A 22,997-nucleotide genomic window follows, 5' to 3' on the forward strand; every position below is an offset into this window, starting at 1 on the left:
TGTCACGTTACATGTGAGGACTTGGGGTCTCCAAGGGGCTGGCTGTGGCGCTGTGTACGATCTGCCCGATCTGTGGAGCAGGTTGCTTAGACCCTGACAGACCACTGCATGCTGCATCCTGCCCTGTCACTCAGTTCACAGGGCAACAATGCCTCCTGAGAGCCGTCATCTGCGTGGACTAGGAGGCTTGTGTCATGATCAAGTATCCTCTGCTGGAACCTGCTCTCTCTGTGGGACACACGGCTTGGATCAGTAAGGAGCATTGCGTACTGGGAGTTGCCCTCTCTCCCAGCTAGGCTGTTTGGGTCACAGCAGAGCACTGCACTTTGGGAGCTGCCCTGTCCTGTATCTGAGCGTGCTGACCTATGGATGAAGCATTGCACCCTGCCATTGCCGCGGGCTAGGCTGTTTTGATCACAACGGAACTTAACTGAAGGAGCATTACATTCTGGGATCTGCTGTCTCCTGTTGCACATTTGGAGCTCCCATCCCGCCCAACACAACACCGCCTCCTCACTGAGGCCAGCAGCCATGCAGACTGCACTTCGTTGTTTTAGCATGTCTAGTCCAGATAGTATTTTAGCATGTCTAGCAGAACATGGTACTTCTGTGCATGATCCACAAGCCCATTGTGTACCTGCACTTAGCCGTCGAAACTGCCATGTCCAAGAGCTCCATAAAGCCACATAATTAATAGCACCAGTCTGTCACGGGGTGACTGGCTCCTTTAAGGACAGAATTCTCCATCTCATCACGGCCACCAGAGTGGTTTTCATACATCGTAATGACTTTTGGAATATAAAATCTTTCAAGGTAATGACTTTGCACTTACATCCCTTTCCACTTGTTCTAAATGGCTTTATAAAGATAGGAGAGCATCATTATCCCCATGTTACAGATGGGGAAACTGAGGCACATAGTGGTTTAATGAATTGCACCAAGTCCCATGGCAAGTCAGTGGTAGAGTCAGGACTCAAACCCACTTCCAGTCGTGTGCTTAGGCTACTCAACCACAGCTGCTCTCATTGTGCCTAAGGCTAAACAGCCCTGCCACATGTAGTTTGGAGGCCTTCTAGACTAGTTCCATAGAGCAGTGAGGTCCATGGTAGCTGTGAAGTCATAGGAGGATGTATTCTGGAATGGCAGGAGAGCAGGAGTCAGCTGGTGTGACCGTGCAGCTCTGCAGTGGCATTTAAAAAGGTATGCCTGCATAGTCCTGTGCTGGATGGCCTTTTCTGCCTCTTTGTCCCTGGAGGGCTGTCACTTGTAATTTCAGTTACCTAATTGTTTGGCCAACTAGTCCAAAGCAGTTTCCTCTCTCGCTTTGAAATGGAGCTTTAGCACTTGGAGTTCGAAAGGTTTAAAGGCTGTCAAGGTTACATCTAAAATTTACAGACTACAAATCACAGCTTTCGATATGGGCATGAACCGAAACTACAGCTCTGTGCCCCCAGTGAACTCTGGTGGATGCAATTTTGTTTTCCATATGATAGGTGGTACCATTTTCCAAGGTTCAATTCCACCCCTCCCCCACACCGAAAAACATCATGGGATTAGAAATCCAAGGGTTTGAAACTCAGTTCCTCTGTTCACGCACTTGAGGCAAAACAGGGTGTGGCAGGGAGAAAGGAAAAGGGGGCAGTAAGTTGTCTTTGTGCTCCCTGTAATGTGTGCTCCGTTTCCCATAGCCCTCTGCAGAGAGAGCAGCCATCTGACCATGCCCCCGATCCATCCCTGACTCACTCTCTACCTCTCCTGGCATGCCCCTGATCAGCCCCCTACACCAGGACCTGGGAGCAAGGCTGGCATAAAGTCTTTACATTAGCTGGGGAGACCCCCCTGAACAGGGATATTATTGGGGGTGGGGGCTGGTTCCATCCCCTGTAAGGGCCCTGTCGATTGCCAGAGTAACCAGGTTCTTGTGAAGTCAGTGGGAGTGTTACTTCTCAAGCCGTCCAAGGCCCAGTTGAGGGGTACGCTGATGTGACAATGACCCCCAGAAATGACTCCTGCAGGAAGCTTACCATGCTGTAGAATTCTTTTCTCCACTGTGAAGGACTCTTTCTGTGACCTCTGTTCCGTGGTTCTGCATTTTGATGTAAATAATTTTAAAGGATCAAGGAGAGGCTGTCACCAAAGGAACGTGGGGGAATGAGGAACCTGCGTGAGGAGTGAAGGGAGTCACGTTTGGGGATCTGAGAGGAGAACCCTGCCCTATGTGGATGATAAAAAAGGACAAATGAGCTGGAGTTGACAAAAGGAGGAATTTAAAATGGTGAAATTCTAGGTGCTGTCTTGTTTTATGCAAAGAGCCAATATTTATAGAGACTACAATGCAATAGATTAGAGGCAAAAGTGCAGTTGCAGGTCTGCTGGCAGTGGGAAGAAACAACCAAGGGGAATAGATTATTTTTTATTCGATTTCTTTTGCTGCCTGTGAATGGGATTAGATGCCAAATTAAGCATGAGCAAGAGTTAGCTAGGAGGGGAAGTGTCTCATTGACTTTGAGCTGTTGAAGAATCCGTATTGCCAACTGCACCGGCCAAAAATTAGGAGAGGCCCCCCTGCCAAAATCATCAGGTTTAAAAACCTTGATTTTTTTTCTTCTGTTTTTTTTATTTTTATGGGGTGCTTGAGTCACATTTTCTCTGCAACGCTAAGGGTTGTTTGTTTGTTTGTTTGTTAGTTAAATGAAAGCTGAGATTTTCACTTATTCACATCACTCCAGGAGTTGGGGCATCAATCATAATGCCAAAGATTGCAAGCGTTGGGAACACTGAAGAATAAGGGCATGTGTTTTTGTCAGACTAATTAAATCATGCCCTTCACATGTGGGTCTCTGCCTCCCCATGGGGTGCGGGACAGCTAGACCTCTACAGCAGTATTCCCTACTTCCTAAAACCCAGGTCCCACAGAGGGCCCTTCCAACGGGGAAGATGGAACAGGCTAGTTTGTTAGCAGCTTTATTACCTATGAATCTCCTCTTTAACTGAATCACTGAGATGTGCATAGATATTATTGGGGGTGTGTGTCATACAAGTACCTAGATAGAATCAGTGAGTGATCTTATCATTGTCTTTCCAAACCTGTCCATTCCCTGCTGTTTGCTACTTGGAGCATCATATCTACAATTTAACCCTGATCATGGACTCAGCTCTGCACTGCTGGACCCCTGGAGCTGTGCAAAATTTCTTTGACTTCAGCTTTGCAAGGGTTCAGGGGTCTTGATGTTGCACGTCACTTTGAAGAATTTGGGCTTTAGATTGCCTTCAGGGCAGGGGTTGTGTGTTTCTCTTCTATCCAGGAACAAGTATTAATAAATCTAAATAATAACAATAACAGCAATCACCATGAAGCCGTGTGGTCAGTATATAGGGCACTGGACTAGGGCGACCTGGGTTCTACCACTGACCTGCGGTGTGACATTGGGCAAGTTTCTGTGCTGCTTCCCCCCCCATCTCGGGTCGGCTGGCCTGGGCGTAGACATACCCTCTTTGTCTTGTCGGTCTAGATTGTCAGCTCGTTAGGGAAGGTACTGTGTTTCGGTTTTTTTTAATCCCATTGTGCCTAGTGCAATGTGTCCCTGATCTTGGTTGGAGCCTCTAGGTGCTGTTGTGATCCAAATAATTTCTCTGTTTATTAACAAACAGCCTAAGTCAGTGTAATGCGCAAGACTCACCCAGCGGCGCCTCCTGCTGGCTGTCTGGGAATTAGCTCTTTTTACCAGCTCCAGAACGCCCTCTGCCAATGTCCTACTGTTACTGGCGCTTGGGTCCCTCCCCAACCCCCAGTGCCCCTTTATCTGAGAGGGGGGGTTCTACCCCAGCAGTATCCCCCCACTTCCAGGGTCTCCCTTCCCCAAGGAACCCCCAACCCCCTAATCCCACCTTGCCTCAGCAGCTACTGCCAGTCATCATTTAGCCCCTGCTCCCTGGGGCAGACTGCAGTATAAGAGCCAGTCATCATAGGCAAGTGGGGGGTTAGGACCTACTGCACCTTCGCAGCTCCAGAACCTGTTTAGGCCCTGCAGCCTGTGGTGGTTTCCAGACAGGAGCTCCCCAGCTCCTTTTGCCTTCCCCCAGCTCTACGCTACTTAGGTAGCTTGCTCAGTCCCCAGGCAGCCAGGTCCTTCCCTCTCTACAGTCAGAGAGAGGTTGCCTGAGGGCCTGGCTCACAGCCTTTTATAGGGCCCAGCTGCGCCCTGATTGGGGCGTGGCCCAGCTGTGGCTGCTTCCCCAATCAGCGGAGGCTTGCTGCTTTCCTCAGCAGCAGTCCTCTCGCAGCCCCAGCCCTCTTCCAGGGCTGGTTTCAAGCCCTTTCAGCTCCACCCCGCTACAGTCAGCTTTCACTGAAAGCCAGTTATGTAAACGTGAATGCTCAGAGCAATACCTGAGCATCTTTGGTTCGCTGAAGAGAAAATTTTAGAGTTTGGGCTTATTTTCAGATCATACTGGGAAGATGTTTTAAATGTTCTTTTGTAATAAATTATAATCTTGTAACCATTCCCAACAAGAAAAGATTGGCCATAGACAATTACCGGGTCACACTTTACAAGCATCTTCTTCGAGGTACATGGCACAGTATCATCTTTTATTTTTTTAAAAATGTGTTCCTTAGTAACGTAAAAATACGTAAAGACTACGTTTAAACAAAATCCCTTTGAATTTCTCTTGACCATTTATATGTGTTGACCTGGTGAGCCCAAAACAAAAATGCTGTGTCCACCTCTTCAGAATGTAGGGAAGTTCATATCCAAACTTTGCCGCTGGTGACCATTTACTTGCCTCTGTTCATTTTGTTCCTCTTGGACAATGAAAATACACTCAGCAGTGTCATGGACTTTTCACTTTCTGTTTCTTGAACCTGCTCCGAAGCGCATTCAGTGGAAAGTCTCCCATTGATTTCAGTAGGTTTTGGACCAGATTTCTTCCTCCCACAGCTGCCACAATGCCTGTTTAAATCCAGATCAAGACTGTTTTTACTGACATGTTTTAAAAAAACAAAAAACAAAAAAAACCCCCATATTAGTGAAAACATTTTTCTTCCTCTGTTGCTTTGTTCAACATCTCTTATTTATAAAAGCTTAAGCCAATTCTGCAGTCTTATCCAGTGATGCAGAACTCTGCTGACTTGGTTGGGATGCAGATGAGTCCTTCTAACGGATCAGAGCCTAACGTTCCTTAACAACATTTCTTTTAACAGAAACTGTTATTTGCTATGTGCCAGTATAAACACTACCACTGTCTGAACAGACGCCTTAAACTTCACATTAACTCATATCTTTATCTTGTCAAAATAATGGGGAACTTCTCAAGATTTAACGATACTACTGAATAATTTATCTCTGCTCCGTATTTATATTGTTACCCTGGAGTTCTATTTAAAATGACTGATTTGGTACCTTTTAAATTGATCGCTTTTCCAATCCCAGATTACCTTCCCTTACTGTCTGGTTAGGGTGAATGTAAAAATATCTGAACCTACCAAGGGAAAAATAAAAGCTTTAACTACCATTTTCTCCCTCCCCTCCAAATAAGTTTCGTGGAAAAAGCTGATACTTATCCTATTTCTTATTAATTATATTTACAGAAATATTCTAGTGCTTCTCTATTGAAGGATTAGTGTTTTTTGACTTCCAATGGACTGATCGCTTCTAGTTTCATAGTTAATTTAAAGAGAATGTACACTGGGGATGACAGATATACATGTTCTGAGGTTAGCTGAGTTTGAAATAGCCATGGTGTATAATGCAGCTCATTCATTAACAAGTTGCATGTCAGGAGAAATAAAGATGAAGTGGAGAAATGATCATATATACATATATATTAGTGCCCAAAGTGTACTAGGCGCTTTATAGATAAAGAAGCCAATAAGGACATTTCCCCAACAACAATCTATTATTATTTACTATTTGTCTTCCAGTGATGCCCAAAAGTTCCCATCAGGGTCAAAGTCCAACTCTGCTGGGCTCTGTACAAACCTATAATCAGACAGCCTCTGTCCCAAAGAGTTTACAGTCCAAGTGCTAGATTGTACCTCTAAGGCACAGCCCTGAGCAGAGGGTGATGTGCAAGATGCAACATCCCTGGTAGGCCTGGTGACTCAGAGAAACCCCTCTGTGTCACAAAATTCTTCCCTGCATTCTACTTGCTCCAGGGCTGTAGTGATTTACCACTGGCTTAGATCAGCTGGCTGGCTGAGCTGCACTCGATGGTGCATTGTGAGGGGACAGAGCCACGGCTCAGCACCACAGTGGCAGTTTGGTTTAAAAGAACCCAGGCGTCCGGATTTACAGCCCGTTACTCTCAGCACTAGACTATGCGGCTTTTCCGCACTTGGCCCTGTTAAGGTCAAGTATACAGAAGAACTTTGGGAGCAGATTAGAGATGTAGCAGTGGAACGATGGGTTTTGTGGTTAAGGCACTGTACTGAGTCCAATTCCTAGTTCAGCCATAGACTCCCTATATAACCTTGAACAAGTCACCAATAGACTGATGAAAAGCCCTTTGAAATCAATGAAAGAATCCCATTGATTTCAGTGGATTTTGGATTGGACCTTAATCTCCGTTACTCATCTGTAAATAGAGAAGTATAATCATCCCCATCTCAAAGGATAAATTCACTGTTGCTCTGATATTGTAATGATAAAAGCCATAGAAGTACATAGATTAATTACAACAATCAAAATGCAGGGTGACTCAAAAGAGGATCTTTAAGAAGAGCTAGGGAAATGTGTTTACTTGGTCAAAATAGGCCGCTCATTTATTCTCTTTTACTGTCCTGCAGGAAATTTTTGTTACATGATGAATTAGGAAAGGAAGACATTTCATTGTGAGCAATGGAAACTAGGACGTCTTTGATTTCCGCCATGCAAGAGACTCAACATCTATCCCAGGAGAAGGGTCAGAGTCCAGCCAATGGGAACAGAGAACAGTTTGATTCAGGTGAGCTCTTGTTTTCCACGTCAGTTTCACTTTAAAGGTTAAGTCAGTAAAACAGATTTTCTCGTGCAAGTTGAAATTTTTCAAAATTCAACATTTGAAGATTTGGGGAAAAACCGGCAAAACTTTTGACCAAATGTTTCCTTTGTTTTTTCAACCCTTTGTAAATGTTGGGGGAAAAAAAGCAAAATTTTAAAAATATGTTTGGAAGTTTTTCCTGTATTTGGTTCAGCTAGATTGATCAACATTTTTTAGACATTTTTTTTGTCTTGTGTGTTTTAATTGAGATTTTTTTTTCCCCACAAAAAACATCCCAGCTACCAGAGCTTGCAACACATTCCTCATATGGTGCTAAGGGGTGTATCTCTACTGCATGTGCTTCTCTTCCTGGGGAGAAGATGAGAGAACAAACGTGTGACCAGTGGTCATGTGACCAATAGTCGTGTTGTCTAATGCACTACTGGAAGGTTGCTCGTAGACTATGATGATGAGTGAGGCACAAGGACTTATAGATAAAAGGTTAATATTTTGTCATAGTTACTTGTAGTAAAAGTCAGGGACATGTCATAGGCAATAAACAAAAATTTGTTGGAGCCCGTGACCTGTCCATGACTTTTATTAAAAATATCTGTGATAAAATGGGTCTGACCAGGGGATGAGAGCCCAAGACCTGCTATAGGATGGGAGAGGTGGCATCCAGGACCTGTCGCCACCGTGGCTGACAGTTCCGGGGTCCCCCCGGCTGTCCGCAGTGGCTTGGAGTTCTGGGGTCCTCCTGTGGCTGCAGGGGTCCCCCCAACACCCGTGGTGGCTCAGAGCTCCAGGTCCCCTGGTGTTGGCTGAGATCTGTGGAGGCCCCTGACTGCGGGAGCTTACAGCTCGAGCCCCGCTGCGCTGGGGCTGAAGCGGAAAATGTCATGGCGGTCTCTGGAAGTCACAGAGTTCGTGTCTTCCCCGACCTCGGTGACATAATCTTAGCCTTACAGATTCGATTCAATTCTCTATAAGTATCTTTCATTAAGCTTTGCAAAGTGAGCTCAGAATCTGTGAATACAGCCTCATTTGGGGTGAAACTCCAGTGTGTGCAGAGCACCAGCATGTGGTCTGTGCAGCATTTCAGTTCCACTTGACTACTCAAAATAAGGTTTAAGTGGCACATAGACTTCGTTCTGGCTCTCTGCACAGTGGTGAATCATCCTGAACGATTTAATACACGGTCACAGAACTCTTAGTACAACTGTTTATATCTATCTCTTTTTCCAAACTTGGGACGATGAAGGCTCTTTCTTAGGAGTGATGATGGTCTTGCTATTAAGGGACTCAGGACTCCTGGGTTCAGTTGCCAGCTCTGCCACTGGTTCTTCTCTATGACCTTGGTCAGTCGCTACCAGCTAGTGTCTCAATTCCCTGTGTTTTGCTTGCATGTTGTATCCTTTTCTCCCGCCCTGTTCAGGCTGAAAGCTCTGCAGGGCAGGGGTTGTGGATATGTCCACACTGTAGTCAGAGGTGTGACTGCAGCATGTGTAGACGTACTCAGAGCTAGCTTTGATTTTGATAGCTCAAATAAAAAAAGCAGTGGTGTGGCAGCAGCAGCAGGGGCTTAGCCAGTCAAGTAAATACTCTGGGTCCCGGCCTCATGCTGCCGAGGCTTAGCTGCTGTTGTTACTTGGGTTAGCTAGATACAAGCTAGTTCAGGTGTGTCTACACATGCTGAAGTCACACCTTTGGTTGTAATGTAAACATACCCATAGTAAAACTGTGTGTTTATATCAGTGGACCCCAAACTGTAGGGGGCACGGAGGAACGTTGGGGCTGGGGTGGGGGGGGGGAGGAGAAAGCACACGAAAAGGCAGGAAGGGAGTGCCGTGCCTCCAGCCCTGTTCAGCTCCCAGTCCTACTCTGCCTCCAAGCCCAGCTCCACTTCCAGGCAAGATCCGCCCCACTCCGCCCCCCACTCTGCCAGCCCAGCTTTGCCCTCATTCCCTCTCTGCCCCCCAGACCAGCTCCGCCTCTAGCCCTAGCTCCTCCCCCATCCCCAGCTCTGCCTTCAGCCCAAGCTCCGCTGCTGAGGAAGGCTTGGCTGCGCGATAATAGGCAGGGGGAGACATGGACAGAATCCATTACGGGGGGTGGGGGGTGCGGCTAGAAAAGTTTGCACACTACTGGTTTACGTAGTGCCTAACACACTGGGGCTCAGCTGATGGTAATCCTGGGGCTTCTGTAATCCACACAATTAATAACAACCAGCGTTGTACAGCTCGCCTTCTGCAAACAGATTGATATGTGTGTCTTACATTGTCGTATTCGTCCTGTGGCTGATAACACTAAATCCTTTTCCCAACAATCGGACGTTTCCATGAGGCTGACGGATGATAAAATGATACTGAGTTATAAATGTCAGATGGAGGGTCAGATTTTCAGCTGAGCTCCGTGCCCCGCGAGCTTGCACTGAGAACCTTGAGTGGTCTCAGCACGGGCTGTTGCGGGCCGAGAATTCTGCAAATCTGGCCCCAAAGGTTCCGCACTCTCCTTGCGCTCCTGCTGAATGACATGATCATTCCCCCGAGGCTGTACCTCAGAGGTGGGCAAACTGCGGCCTGCGGGACCGTCCTGTCCGGCCCCTGAGCTCCTGGCCCGTGAGGCTCGCCCCCGGACCCTGCCCTGCTGTTCGCCCTCCCCTGCAGCCTCCGCTTACTGCGCCGCCGGCATAATGCTGTGGGCGGTGGAGCTGCGAGCTCCGGGGCAGGGCAGTTGCAGAGCCAGGCTTGACCCGGTGCTCTGTGCTGCACGGCGTGGCTGCCTGTCCTGGTGCAGCTGCGCCGCCAGCCACTGGTGCTCCAGGCAGTGTGATAAGGGGGCGGGGGGGGGGTTGGATAGAGGGCAGGGGAGTTTGGGGGCGGGGGCGGTCGGGGAATGGTCAGAGGCCGGGGGTGTGGATGGGGGTCGAGGTGGTCAGAGGGTGGGGAATGGGGGGTTGAATGGGAGCAGGGGTCCCGGGGGGGGGCAGTTAGGAAGGCGAATGTGGTTGGATGGGGTGGCGGGGGGAAGTTAGGGGCGGGGTGTCCGGGAGCAGTCAAGGAGAAGGGGTGGTTGGATGGGGCAGGGGTCCTGGTGGGGGCAGTCAGGAAGGAGAGGGGGGTTGGATGGGGCAGCCGCGAGCAGTTAGGGGTGGGGGGGTCTGGGGGCAGTCAGGGGACTGAGAGCAGGGGGGGTGGATGGGGCAGGGATCCCCAGTGGGCCATCAGGGAATGGGGGTGGTGGTGGTGGATGGGGCAGGAGTCCAGGGGGGGCTGTCAGGGGACGAGAAGCAGGGGAGCGGGGTCAGATAGGGAGTGGCGGCCAGGACAGAAAAGGCACAGCCTCCCCTAACTGGCCCTCCATACAATTTCAGAAACCTGATGTGGCTTTCAGGCCAAAAAGTTTGCCCGCCCCCCCCTGTACATTGTAAGAATTAGGGGAGGAATTTCAGGTGTGCTCAGTGTTGGCCTAACTCTTCTCCCATGAAGCCAATGGACATTTAACCATTGCTCCCTTTGAAGTCAATGATTAAAATTCCATTGGCTTCAAGAAAAGCAGAGTTAGACCAATGGTAAATGCTTTTAAAATCCCCTTCGATACTTTTTTCAGGACTTATTCGATCTCTTCTTTCAGACCATGCTGTTAGTGTTCTGTTGTTCACCTTCCCGATAAACCTCTTGAAGAAAAGAATCGATAGCTCTGCGTTATATTTGAAAGGAACTCAAACAGATTTGCCAGTCGTAACTTTATTTTTTTTAATCACATCTGAAAAACCTCGGAAGCCTTTCCTTTATGCATCCAACCTCTGTTTAAAAGTGAAAGCCTCACTGTTCTCTAAGCTTTGAGGCTGCAGTGGATGGGTTATTTTGCTAGGTTTTGAACTCATCTCGCTCACGCATCTTCTTTGCATATCATCTCCAAAGCATCTGGCTTCTGCTACAATGCTTGCGTCAAAGATAAGCTCTCCGAGGGCTTCAATCTGCCTGGGACCATGCACCTCCACTCCCCCTAGTTGTGGGTGTACAGCACTCTGGAGAATAAGATCCTAAGGCTGAGGAGGGCAAACTACGGCCTGTGGGCCACATCTGGCCCATGGGACCATCCTGTCCGGCCCCTGAGCTCCTGGCCTGTGAGGCTCGCCCCCCGGCCTCTTCCCTGCTTTTCCCTCCTTCCCCCGCAGCGTCCGCTCACTGCACCGCCGGCGTAATGCTGTGGGTAGCGGAGCTGCGAGCTCCTGGGCCAGCGCAGGTGCAGAGCCCGGCCTGACCCGCTGCTCTGTGCGGCGTGGCTGCCTGTCCTGGTGCAGCCACGCCACCAGCCACCGGTGCTCCAGGCAGCGCGGTAAGAGGGCGAGGGGGGGGACTGGATAGAGGGCAGGTGAGTTTGGGGGGTGGTCAGGGGCTGGGGGTGTGGATAGGGGTTGGGGCGGTCAGAGTGTGGGGAATGGGGCTTGAGTGGGAGCAGGCGTGCTGGGGGGGGTAGTCAGGAAGGAGAGTGGGGTTGGATGGGGCGGCGGGGGGAAGTTAGGGACGGGGTGTCCGGGGGCGGTCAAGGAGAAGGGGTGGTTGGATGGGGTAGGGGTCCTGGTGGGGGCAGTCAGGACGTTGATGGGGTTGGATGGGGCGGCGGGGGGCAGTTAGGGTTAGGGGATTGAGAGCTGGGTGGGGTGGATGGTCCCCGGGGGGAGAGGGTTGGATGGGGCAGGAATCCCAGGGGGGCTGTCAGGTGGAGAGAAGCAGGGGAAGGGGGTCGGATAGGGGGCAGGGGCCAGGCCATACCTGGCTGTTTGGGGAGGCACAGCCTCCCCTAACCGGCCCTCCGTACAATTTCGGAAACCTGATGTGGCCCTCAGGCCAAAAAGTTTGCCCGTCCCTGTTCTAAAGGCATGATGCTGGGAGCTTCTAACATGGCACAGCACCTTGCAGGAAGCCCTGGGGAACTGGCAGGATTGGGCTCCTGAGCTCTTTGGAGGCTACTGAATAGTTTCAAACTGCTTTTCTTTGTGTTTCAAATTTGACCCCTTGCTCTTCCTCAAGTGATTTATTTGATCCCCTCTTTGCCTCTTTTCAGGCTGTCCCTTGTCCATACACAGCATTCTAGGAATTCAGTCACTCAAGGTTTCTGTCTCCTGACCATCAACATTCACATCCACAACATCCGGTCATTTTTCTACTTCCATGGGCAACAGGGATTTCATTTTGCTCTTTAGAAAGCTGATATTAGGCCCTTGTTTGTTTGGCGTTTTTTTGGTGTTTCACCTCAGTTTTCATGGCAGGAATCCAAGGCCACTGTAAATGGGCAGTGACATCTGAACTGAATAGATTTGTCACTTTGGAGGCATTCTGCTTCCCACTACTTCGTCCATGACCCAGAAGATCTCATTTGATACCTTGTAAAAGGAAGTGAATTAAAGGTTCATCATGAAAGGCACTAGGTCATCAGCCCCGGAGATGGAAGTTCTCTGTGTATTCACAGAACACAGGTTGCAGCCACACACGCATAACCCACTGGGCAGTAGAGAATATGAATCTAGTCCCCATGTACGCAGCCTGGCTCTTTAGTGCAAATTCATGTTTATAGCTCTGGTGGTCTCCAGCTTTGGCTAAGGTGGCAGTTGTTGTATGTGGCAGCTTGTTTGGGATGTGAACTGCTTTGGGCCGCAAATGTTTGGGGCGTGCTTCTGTTCAGAAGAGGTATGTAAGCCACTATTCAGTATGTGTTATGTGTCTCCCCATTTCCTATGCCCACTCCACAGAGGATATGGGTCTTAGCTCAAGCTGTAGAGATTTAGCCTTTCAGCTCTGGAGGTCCCTGGTTCGGCCTTGGGTCCTTGTGCCTCATCCTCATTCTGCAGGGGGAGAAGGGAGTTCAGCCTCAACAGAGCACTTTCTCGGGGATTGCCAGTTATGAAAGAAGCTTCTTGGACACCCAAACCCCAAACAGCAGTCAGTTGAGAACGATTTTTTTTTATCACTGTGAATTGTGCCAGATCTGGGATGGAGACTGAGAGTGGCAACGGCTCCTTGTGATGGCAGTGGTCACTCCGGCATGTCCCCTTGTGGGTAGGTGTGGGGTAGTCATGCCTTCCCCTTGGTCATCTCTTCCTGTTGTCCATCTCTGTCTGGGCCTTCTGAGGCCTAGCTCTCCGGCCAAGTCACTTAAAAGTTCAGTCCAATTCTGGGGTGTCCAAGTCTAGCTGTAAATGGTCAGACTTCAAGCTGGCCACTTTGAAGTCCCTTCCATCGGCTTCTCCTGGGCCAACAGCAAAGTCCTTCAACTCACCATGGGAGTGAACGAAAAAAAAAATCACACTCTCTTCTCTCCAGAGTAGCAGGTCTCAGGACTTCCCCCGGGCCCTTCAGTAGAGCTCAGAACTACCAACAAAATCAAGCACTTGAAGCATTTCTTGCCCTTCTCTGGGCCTCTGAGCTTCTTGTCCTGTTCCAGGAGACTCCCCCAGCAACCTTCCTGGAGCTGGAGCTTGTCCTTCAAAATGGTGTCCTTAAATAGGAGTCCCCTGCTCTCCTGTTTGGAGCTGGGTTATGGGTTAACCAGTTGCGAGGCTTTTGCCAGCTTCTCCCTTAGCTGGCCCCTTTTCCTAATTAGCCATCAGGCTTCAGGGTCCTCACCAGGCCAGCCTTTCCCTTCTGATGTCTCCTGGTGTCTGCCATGCTATGTGGGAGGAGGCAGCATTTATGCTGGTCCTCTTCTCCCAGCTCGTTCCCCATTGGTTGGGCTGGGGAAGGGAAACCTTGCCCCACCCCCTCTGCAGGATCCTGGCTCTGGGCCCTTAAAGAAATAGTAACAGGATTTTCTTGTGAACACCTCTTACTTCAGAGACTGTTTCGTCTCTCCCAGTATCTCCTAGGTCTTTGTGTGTGTGTGTGTGTGTGTGTGTGTGTGTGTATATATATATATATAGTTGGACCTTTCATACTCTTAAAGGGCTTTGCCACATGATGGAGTGGGCCTACCATTCGATCCCACTATCCTTGAAGGGTAGCCTACAGTGTCACATTCCTACTGTTATTTGCTGCGCCCACTAACGCCCTGCTTCCAACTGCTCTACATCGCTTGTGCTCAGCCCTCCCCATTCTCCTTCCTCACGAGGCTCTTCCCAGTTCTACCAGAGAGTTCCAGCAACACGCAGACACCATCTCACTGCAGTCAGTCACAGGCACTTGTGTGTGAAGGGCTGGATGCCGTGCATGGAGCTTTACCTAGATTTCTCCTCCTTTTGGTCACCTGTTGGAGTGAAAATCACAACCAGGAGGTCTTCTGCAGACACGCTGACTTTTCTGATGCCGTCTGTCCGCTTGTACCTTTGGGAGCCAATGCCTTTTCAGGTGTCCCCAGTGGACTCTAGGAACTTTGAGCTCTTTGGCCTTGTCAGCACATAGTGTAAATGAGAATCAGGTTCCAAGGTCCCTTTACACCCTTCTGGCAGCTGCTTGTTTAACACCTGCTTGGAGGCCCCTTTGCACTGCCAGAGAAATGTTAATGAACATTAGGCCCTTTTGGTGTTTTGTTTCTAAAGTTTCTGCCACCATTGGTGATGGTAACAGCAGTGCCAGCCTAGGCAAGGTGCCAGCGGCCCCATATGTTTTGAACATTACGTTGCCTAGGCCTGCTCGGAGCAGGGTTTATAAACTCTTTGGGGCAGGAATCCTCTTTGTACAGCACATAGCACAATGAAGCAACGATCCATAACTGGGGTTTCTGGGCATGAACACAATACAAATAATAATACACATGCCCTGCAACCATTGGTACCACTAGAGTACCACTATACTCACGATAGCCATGGTGAGAAATCTTAGGAGAAAACCTTTTCCACTGGGTAGTGCAGTGCCTTGAAGCCGGAATTCTCCAGTCATTCACAGCAGGGGTAGTAGGTTACCACAGCTTTGCACAGGTGTAAATGACTGCACAAGGGGTGAAGCAGTGGGAAATCAGGACCCGAGAGTAGACGGGGGTCCTGACTAGAAGTGATGCACGTGAGGAGACACTGGTGTTATTGCAGGGGCTTCAGAATGTTAGTTGTGATTTACCAAAGCAGAGTGAGAGGAGAATTGGGCCTGTCTCCATGTGATAGCGACCGTTATTTAAAACAGTGGGACAGGAAGGTAGAGTGAACAGTGATGCTGCTCCTCATGTGAAGCACTCCTGCGATATAGGACAAGCCAATTAACTCTCTAGATGATAGTGGTAGACCAAGTTTTCCCCGAACATTGCTCTTGTGTTCCTCCTCTAAGAAACAGAGATGGGCAGATTAAAGCCTTTAAGGGTCCTGGCTTAGTGAAACCATGAGTCAATGAAAAGCCATGTCGCTGTTGGAGGGCAAGATGCAGGGAAAGCAGGAAGGAAAAGATCAGTCCCTTGTGGGTGGGGTAGGCACAGGGAGTGGGGGGGGGGTGCCTGGGGACAGTGCCTGTATCTTCCAGAGATCCACATTCAGCTTTGATCTCCCCCAGTGCCCAGGGTAGGGAGTTAGGGAAATGTAGCATCCCCAGGTGGAAGGATTCCCGGAATGAGAAGTGCAGGGAAATGCTGGCTTTAGGAAGCCTATGTGAGCAGGATGTTCCCAGGTCCCCTGTCCAACAAGGTGAAGAACCAGTATGCGCTATTGGCAACAGGAGAAAAGAGCAAATCCCAATGGTTGGGGAAGAGGAGCCACCTTCTCCCAAGACTGGGAGACTCACTGCCAATGCACCCAAGGGGAGAAGATGTAGGGTGGTGGACTCACTTCTGAGGGGGATGGAGGCATCCATCTGCCCACCTGACCTGACCTCCTAGGAGGCATGCTGCTTTCCTGGAGCCTGCATCCGAGACATCATGGAAAGGTTGCTGAGGTTCATCTGTCCCTCTGACCACTACCCCATGCTGCTCATCCAATGATACTGCCAGGTATGACCCAGGCGGATGAGCAGTGAGTTCTGGGAGCGAGGGTTAAAGAGTTGGGGGTGCAGGATGTGTTCTCGTCCATTGTGCCTGCTGAAGGGAAGAGTCCAGGCAGGGACAGATACATCTTGTAGAAGAATGCATGGCTGTACAGATGATGTCAACAGGAGGGCTTTGGCTTTCTTTACCAAAGCGATGGATACCAATATGGCTCCCTCAGGAGCTCTTTAAGGACCTGAAAATCAAAAAGGAGCCCTACAAAAAGTAGAAACATGGACAGATTGTTAAAGATGAGTATAAAAGAATAGCGCATGCACATAGGGACAAAATCGGAAAAGCTAAGGCACAAAATGAGATACAGCTAGCAAGGGGCATAAGGCAGTAAGAAGAGGTTCTACAAATACATTTTGAGCAAGAGAAAGATGAATGAAAGTGTAGGTTCACTACTTAGCAGGGAAGATGAGCTAATGGAAGACTCCAAGAAAGCTGAGGTGTTCAATGCCTATTTTGCTGCTGTGTTCACTAAAAAGGTTGATTGTGACCAGATGTGTAACACAATTAATATTATCAAGGTGGAAGGAGTGTAAGCCAGAATAGGGAAAGAACAGGTTGAAGAATATTTCGATAAATAAGATGTATTCAGGTTGGCAGAGCCTGACGAAATTTACCCTAGGGATTTAGGGAACTAGCAGAAGCAATCTCTGAACTTTAGGGATTATCTCTGAGAACTCATGGAGGATGGGTGAGGTTCCAGAGGGCTCGTCAAGGGCAAACTTAATACCCATCTTCAACAGGGTTGGGGGAGGAAAGGAGGACCCAGGGAATTATAGACCAGTCAGCCTAACCTCAATTCCTGAAAAGATAATGGAGCAAACGATCAAACAATCAATTTGTAAGCAGTAGAGCATAATAGAGTGATAAGAAATAGCCAGTATGGACTTGTCAAGAACAAATCATGCCAAGCCAACCTAATTTTCTTCTTTGACAGGGTTACTGGCATACTGTATGGGGCAGAAGCAGTAGATCGGATATATCTTGATTTCAGTAAGGCTTTTGACACCGTCTCCCATGACATTTTCATAAGCAAACTAGGGAAATGTGGTTTAGATGAAATTACTATAAGATGGATGCACAACTGGTTGAAAGGCCAATGAGTAGTTATCAACGGTTTGCTGTCAAACTGGGACGACCCACCAAGTGGAGTCCCACAGGGGTCAGTCCTGGGTCTGATACTATTCAATATTTTTCATTAATAATTTGGATAATGGATAAAAGAATTTATAAAATCTGTGGATGATACCATGCTGGTCGCAGGCATTTTGGTGGACAGGATTAAAATTCAGTTCATACTTCACAAATTGGAGAATTGGTTTGAAATCAACAAGATGAAATTCAGTAAAGACAAGTGCAATGTACTGCACTTAGGAAGGAAAGATCAAATACACAGCTACAAAATGGGAAATGACTGGCTAGTGAGTAGTACTGCAGAAAAGGATCTTGGGGTTACAGTGGATACCAAATTGAATATGAGCCAAGAATATGATGCAGTTGTGAAAAAAAGCTGCTATTCTGGGGTGTAGAAACAGGAGTGTCCGTATGTAAGGCACCAGAAGTAATTATTCTACTCTCCTTGGCACAGTTGAAGTCTCAGATAGATTATTGTGTCCAGTTAAGGGCTTCCCACTTTAAGAAAGTTGTGGCCCAATTAGAGAGAGTCCAGAGAAGAGCAATAAAAATGATAAAAGATTTAGAAAACCTGATCTGTAAGGAAAGGTTGACAAAACTGGGCATTCTAGTTTTGAGAAAAGAAGAATGAGGGGGGACCTGATAAGTCTTCAGATAGGCTAAGGGCTGTTATAAAGAGTGGGGTGCTCAATTATTCTCCATGTTTGCTGACGGTAGGGCAAGAAGCAATGGGTTTAATCTGCAGGTAGTTAAGCACTGGAATAGGTCACCAAGAGTGGCTGTAGAATCCCCCATCATTGGAGGTTTGAAGAACAGGTTGGACAAACACCTATCAAGGATGGTGTAGGTTCATTTGTGCAGCCTCAGTGAGGGAGGATGGAGTAGATGACCACTCGAGATCCTTTCCGGCCCTATATTTCTATGATTCTTCCCAGCCGGATCCTTTCCTGTGTAGTAAGCAGGCCTTACAGTAGGTATTTCCATTCCTCATGCAGTCGCTGGCCCTGGTTTTAGTTGAGTCCGTTGTGACAACACTTCAGTCAGGAGAGGAAAAACAGTCTTGTTGTTTTGCTCACTTTCCCGGCCCTTGCCTCAGTTTCCCTTGGGGAGAAACAGGCCTCACAGTTTGAGGAAACACTGGTGCAGATGTCTGAGAAACCAGTTTTCAGTGATGAGCTGCCAAGAGTTTAACAAGCGGCTCCCACTATATTCCGTTCCTTAGCCTGTGAGAAATCCTGCATGCTCATAGGGTGGAGGGCTCCGGGGACAGGAATTCAGTTGTTCCCCCGTTTAAGCTAAAAGGCTTTACCAGAACCACAAGCAAGGGGGAAGGCAGCACCGCTTGTTAAGTGCACATTACTGGGAAGGGTAACAGGAGGCAGAAATGTATTTGAGCATAGCACAGGTGTTGGTGGTGACAGTGGGGAGGAGGGGCCAGAAAGATCCTGGCTAGATGGGACCGGGGGAGAGAGGAGAGGGATGTAGAGAAGAGTCAAGGGGGTGAGCACTGCATAGGGGAATATACCTAATACTTACTGAATTCTGGAGGAGCTCTTGGACTCCACAGAAGTATTATTTCTCAGCTTGTTGCTGTCATGAAGTTCCAAGCAACCTGCTGGGCTGGGTAGGGATGATAACTTGGAAGTCCTGAGCAACCATGGGCCATGTTGTTGTTGTCCACATCTGTGATCCTGGCTAATCAGTGAATTTTATTGAATTCCTAAGCATCTCTTTTCAAGCTTGGTGACATGAGATGCTTCCCTTCCCATATTGTTAACGGAGAGGTGGTGATAGTGGGGTGGAGAAGATCCTGGCTAGATGGGACCAGAATAGAGGGGAGGGATGTAGCAAGGAGTCCTGGTATAGAACCACTGTCCTTAAGTATGCACACAGACAACCCATGCAATGAATAGAAACATCACCTTCCCTTCCCCGCTCTTCTAAGGACAGGCAGCAGATTACAAGAAGGGGAGGTACTATGCTAATGTGTGTATTAAATTCTCTGAGCATGGACTAGTCGTTTCCAGAAACCTGAACAGTCAGTTTCATGTGAGTGCTTATGAAGATAATCAAAGTGCTCTCTCCTCTCACCATTCAATCTGGCTTCTGAGTGCTTGCTGGCTATTACATGCAAAATCATCACATAAGTTTAAATTCAGATCATTTTACAGATGAGGAACTGGGTTATCTGTCTAAGTAAGGTACTTATGTGGCTCCAATCACCATAGGATCTGAATGCCTCACTACCTTTAATGTATCTATCCTCATGACACCCTTGTGATGTACTCTTATCCCCATTTTACAGATGTGGAACTGAGGCTTAGTGACTTACCCAAGATCACACAAGGAGCCTGTGACAGAGCAGGGGCTTGAAGCAAGGTCTCTCAAGTCCTAGACTAGTGCCCTAAATGCTGGCACAGCCTTCCCTCGGTTTTCTATTTCCAGACTGGAATCCAAATCAGATCTTTTAAGTCCAAAGCAGACTGCAAAGAGTTACAGAGTGATCTCACAAAACTGGGTGACTGGGCAACAAAATGGCAGATGAAATTCAATGGTGATAAATGCAAAGTAATGCACATTGGAAAACATAATCCCAACTATACATATAAAATGATGGGGTCTAAATTAGCTGTTACCACTCAAGAAAGAGATCTTAGAGTCATTATGGATAGTTCTCTGAAAACATCCACTCAATGTGCAGTGGCAGTCAAAAAAACTAACAGAATGTTGGGAATCATTAAGAAAGGGGTAGATAATAAGACAGAAAATATCATATTGCCTCTATATAAATCCATGGTATGCCCACATCTTGAATACTGTGTGCAGATGTGGTCGCCCCATCTCATAAAAGACATATTGGAATTGGAAAAGGTTCAGAAAAGGGCAACAAAAATGATTAGGGGTATGGAAAGGCTTCCATGTGAGGAGAGATTAATAAGACTGGGACTTTTCAGCTTGAAAAAGAGACGAATAAGGGGGGATATGATAGAGGTCTATAAAATCATGACTGGTATGGAGAAAGTAAACAAGGAAGTGTTATTTACTCCTTCTCATAACACAAGAACTAGAGGTCACCAAATAAAAGTAATAGGCACTAGTTTTAAAACAAACAAAAGGAAGTATTTCTTCACAGGACACACAGTCAGCCTGTGGAATGCTTTGCTAGAGGATGTTGTGGAAGGCCAAGACGATGACGGGATTCAAAAGAGAACTAGATAAATTCATGGAGGACAGGTCCATCAATGGCTGTTAGCCAAGATGGGCACGGATGGTATCTGTAACCTCTGTTTGTTTGCCAGAGGCTGGGAGTGGGCCTCAGGGGATGGATCACTTGGTGATTGCCTGTCCTGTTCGTTCCCTTTGGGGCATCTGGCATTGGCTGCTGTTGGAAGACAGGATACTGGGCTAGATGGACCTTTAGTCTGACCCAGTATGGCTGTTCTTATGTTCTTTCATTGATAAAAAACGTAACTAGCTAGAACATAGGAATAGGTACAGGATAGTATCAGAACTGCTTAGCTGTGTGCCATAGACTCTTAAAGGGAATTCTCCGACAGATTGGTTGGTAGGGAATTTGGGCTTTCAGAACAAAGGATCTGGGTTCTTTTATCACTCTGAGGTTTTTCCCGTAGTCACATGGTCTATAATATTGACAGTGAAGTCCTGGATGACTGCAGTTTTATTGAAGTACTTTTAATTTCTATGGCACTTATCAACTGATGATCCCAGAGCACTTTAAAACCATTACGATGGTAGTAGCTGATTACTATTTATTTTGTTTGCATACCCAGGCCCACAGATACATGAAATGTGTAGACAAGTGTGACGGTTTCACCGAAAAAGAGCATAGAGCAAAAGGATCAATAACTGGAACCCACCAGTGTAAGCATATCATAAAATTAGCCATCACCCAGCGAACACCCTGGGGTGAAATCTTGACACCACCCCGCCCCTGCCCCTTGAAATGAATGGGAGTTTTGCCAGTGACTTCAGGAGCGAGGTTTTTGCCATTGGAATACAGGACTTGAGTACTGGTAGATGGTATGACTTTGTGAAAACCACTCTTTAGAATAATAATAATTCCAATATTATTAAATACTTTTCATTTATATAGCTCCTTTCAATCCGAGGGATTTGAACCATTTGATAGAGATCAGCAAAAATTGATTTGGAAACCCAGGCACAGGAAAAGGTTACGTGACTTGCCCATGGGCACACAGTAAATCACTGATTGAGTTGGGAATAGAACGTCCTGACTCTCTGTTCCTGGCCTAACCCCTAGGCAAGCCGACTGTGGTCACAGCTAATGCTTTTGCAGAACTCCAGAAAAGAAACAGAAAAAATACAAGAGGTTTTGGAGAATTTTTAGTCCCTTCCATTTCTCTGTAATAAAACTGAGCAAAACAAGACACTGAGCCCATGATAAACGGGTTCCCTGATGTTATTTTTACAGACACAGTAAAAGTAATTTCCTGATAAAGTCTGTAGAGAAATCAGCCTTCTGCTGTGTCAGAATGAAATGGTACGACTGAGAGCAAAAGCCTGAGGTCTCTGCAGCAGGAGGGGTGCTCAGCCCCTGGAGGCTCTCCATCTCAATGTGATGGGGTATACAAACCCAGCCTGGACCCAAAGGCGTTAAAAGGCAATACTGAGCCCAGTTAGCTCCCACCCTTTTGGCCTGCTGAGCCTGCTCCAGGAGCCCAGGTAAAGGTGCTGGGCAGGCTGCAGGAAAGAGGAATCCTTCTCTGGGAAGCCAGTCAGAAGGTTGAGCCTGAGACGGGGACCACGAAGGCCCACAGGAAGAGACTTCTCCAGCCACCACCCCCTTGAGAACCAGCAGCTCCAGCTACACCCTGCTCCTTTGGGCTTTTTTTTTTTTTTTTTTTTAAAGTAACTGACTGTTTGGACTATAGGGACCTTGCCCCAAACTGAAGGGATCTATAGGTAGGAAGTGGCCCAGAACAGCAGACTTAGACTCTCTGCAGGGAGGACCTTGGCAGTGTTACTTCCCACAGGGCCCTGGGCTGGGACATGGTGGAGAAAGAGTGCCTGGGTCTCCCTACCACAACCCCTTAAGGGCTGTCACCCAGATGCAGGTGGAGACCAGAAGATTCCTAGCTTAGGGTCAGGAACAAGGCACCTCTACCGCCCTGATGACAGCCGGAGGTCTGGTGCAATAACTGCTTGGGTTCCCGGCCCTCCAACACTCTATCTGGCTCAGTCTTGCCCTTTTCATTTGGATTTTTAAAACAGGTGCTTTTTATGTTTGTCACTTTACTGCACCCATCTTACTTCTGAATGCAAACAGAGCCTGATTTTTTAGCTCAGTCTAGTGACCCCTTTGGTAAAGGAGATCTGCATTAAATTCCTAGCTCTGTCACTGACATGTGACTTTGAGCAATGTAGATTTATATCCCAGCTTGCCGCACAGTAAGTGTTTGTGTAGACGTGACCATAGAGTCATAGATTTCAAGGCTAGAAGAGACCACTATTGTCATCCACCCTGACCTCCTGCATAACACAGGTAATGGAACCTCACCCAGTAATCTCTGCCTCTAGCCCATCACTTTTGTTTGGGCTGTAGCATCTCTTTTAGGAAGATATCCAGTCTTGAGTGCTGAAGATTCCTCATGCTCTTAGATAAGTTGGTCCAATGGTTCATTACCCTCCACTGTTGGTGGGAAAAAAGTTTGCTCCTTACTTTCTCATCTGAATTTGTCTAGCTTCAGCTTTCGGCCATTGGATCCTGTCGTGCCTTTTCCTGCTAGACTGAAGAGCCACCTATTATCAGAAATCTCTTCAATTGAGTTATTCCTGATTTACACCTGTGTAGTTACACCAGGTTGAAGCAGTGCAGGTGAGGCAGAATCATAGAAGATTAGAGTTGGAAGAGTCATCTAGTCCAATCCCCCCTGCTCAAAGCAGGACCAACCCTAACTAAATCATCCCAG

At 47.7% G+C, this 22,997-nt stretch overlaps 1 protein-coding gene across 2 annotated transcripts in view; it reads left to right on the top strand.

Annotated features, from left to right (window-relative positions):
- Nucleotides 1–22,997, top strand: part of SFMBT2 (Scm like with four mbt domains 2) — a 189,645-nt gene that overhangs the window by 20,471 nt on the left and 146,177 nt on the right. For both annotated transcript variants that reach the window (XM_073328829.1, XM_073328832.1), the window contains exon 2: nucleotides 6,788–6,945. In XM_073328829.1, coding sequence (XP_073184930.1) covers nucleotides 6,840–6,945 — 106 coding nt within the window. In that variant the 5' untranslated portion in view covers nucleotides 6,788–6,839. The remainder of the gene's footprint in view (nucleotides 1–6,787; nucleotides 6,946–22,997) is intronic.

The sequence above is a fragment of the Lepidochelys kempii genome, chromosome 1 (assembly GCF_965140265.1).
Source record: "Lepidochelys kempii isolate rLepKem1 chromosome 1, rLepKem1.hap2, whole genome shotgun sequence".
NCBI lineage: Eukaryota > Metazoa > Chordata > Testudines > Cheloniidae > Lepidochelys > Lepidochelys kempii.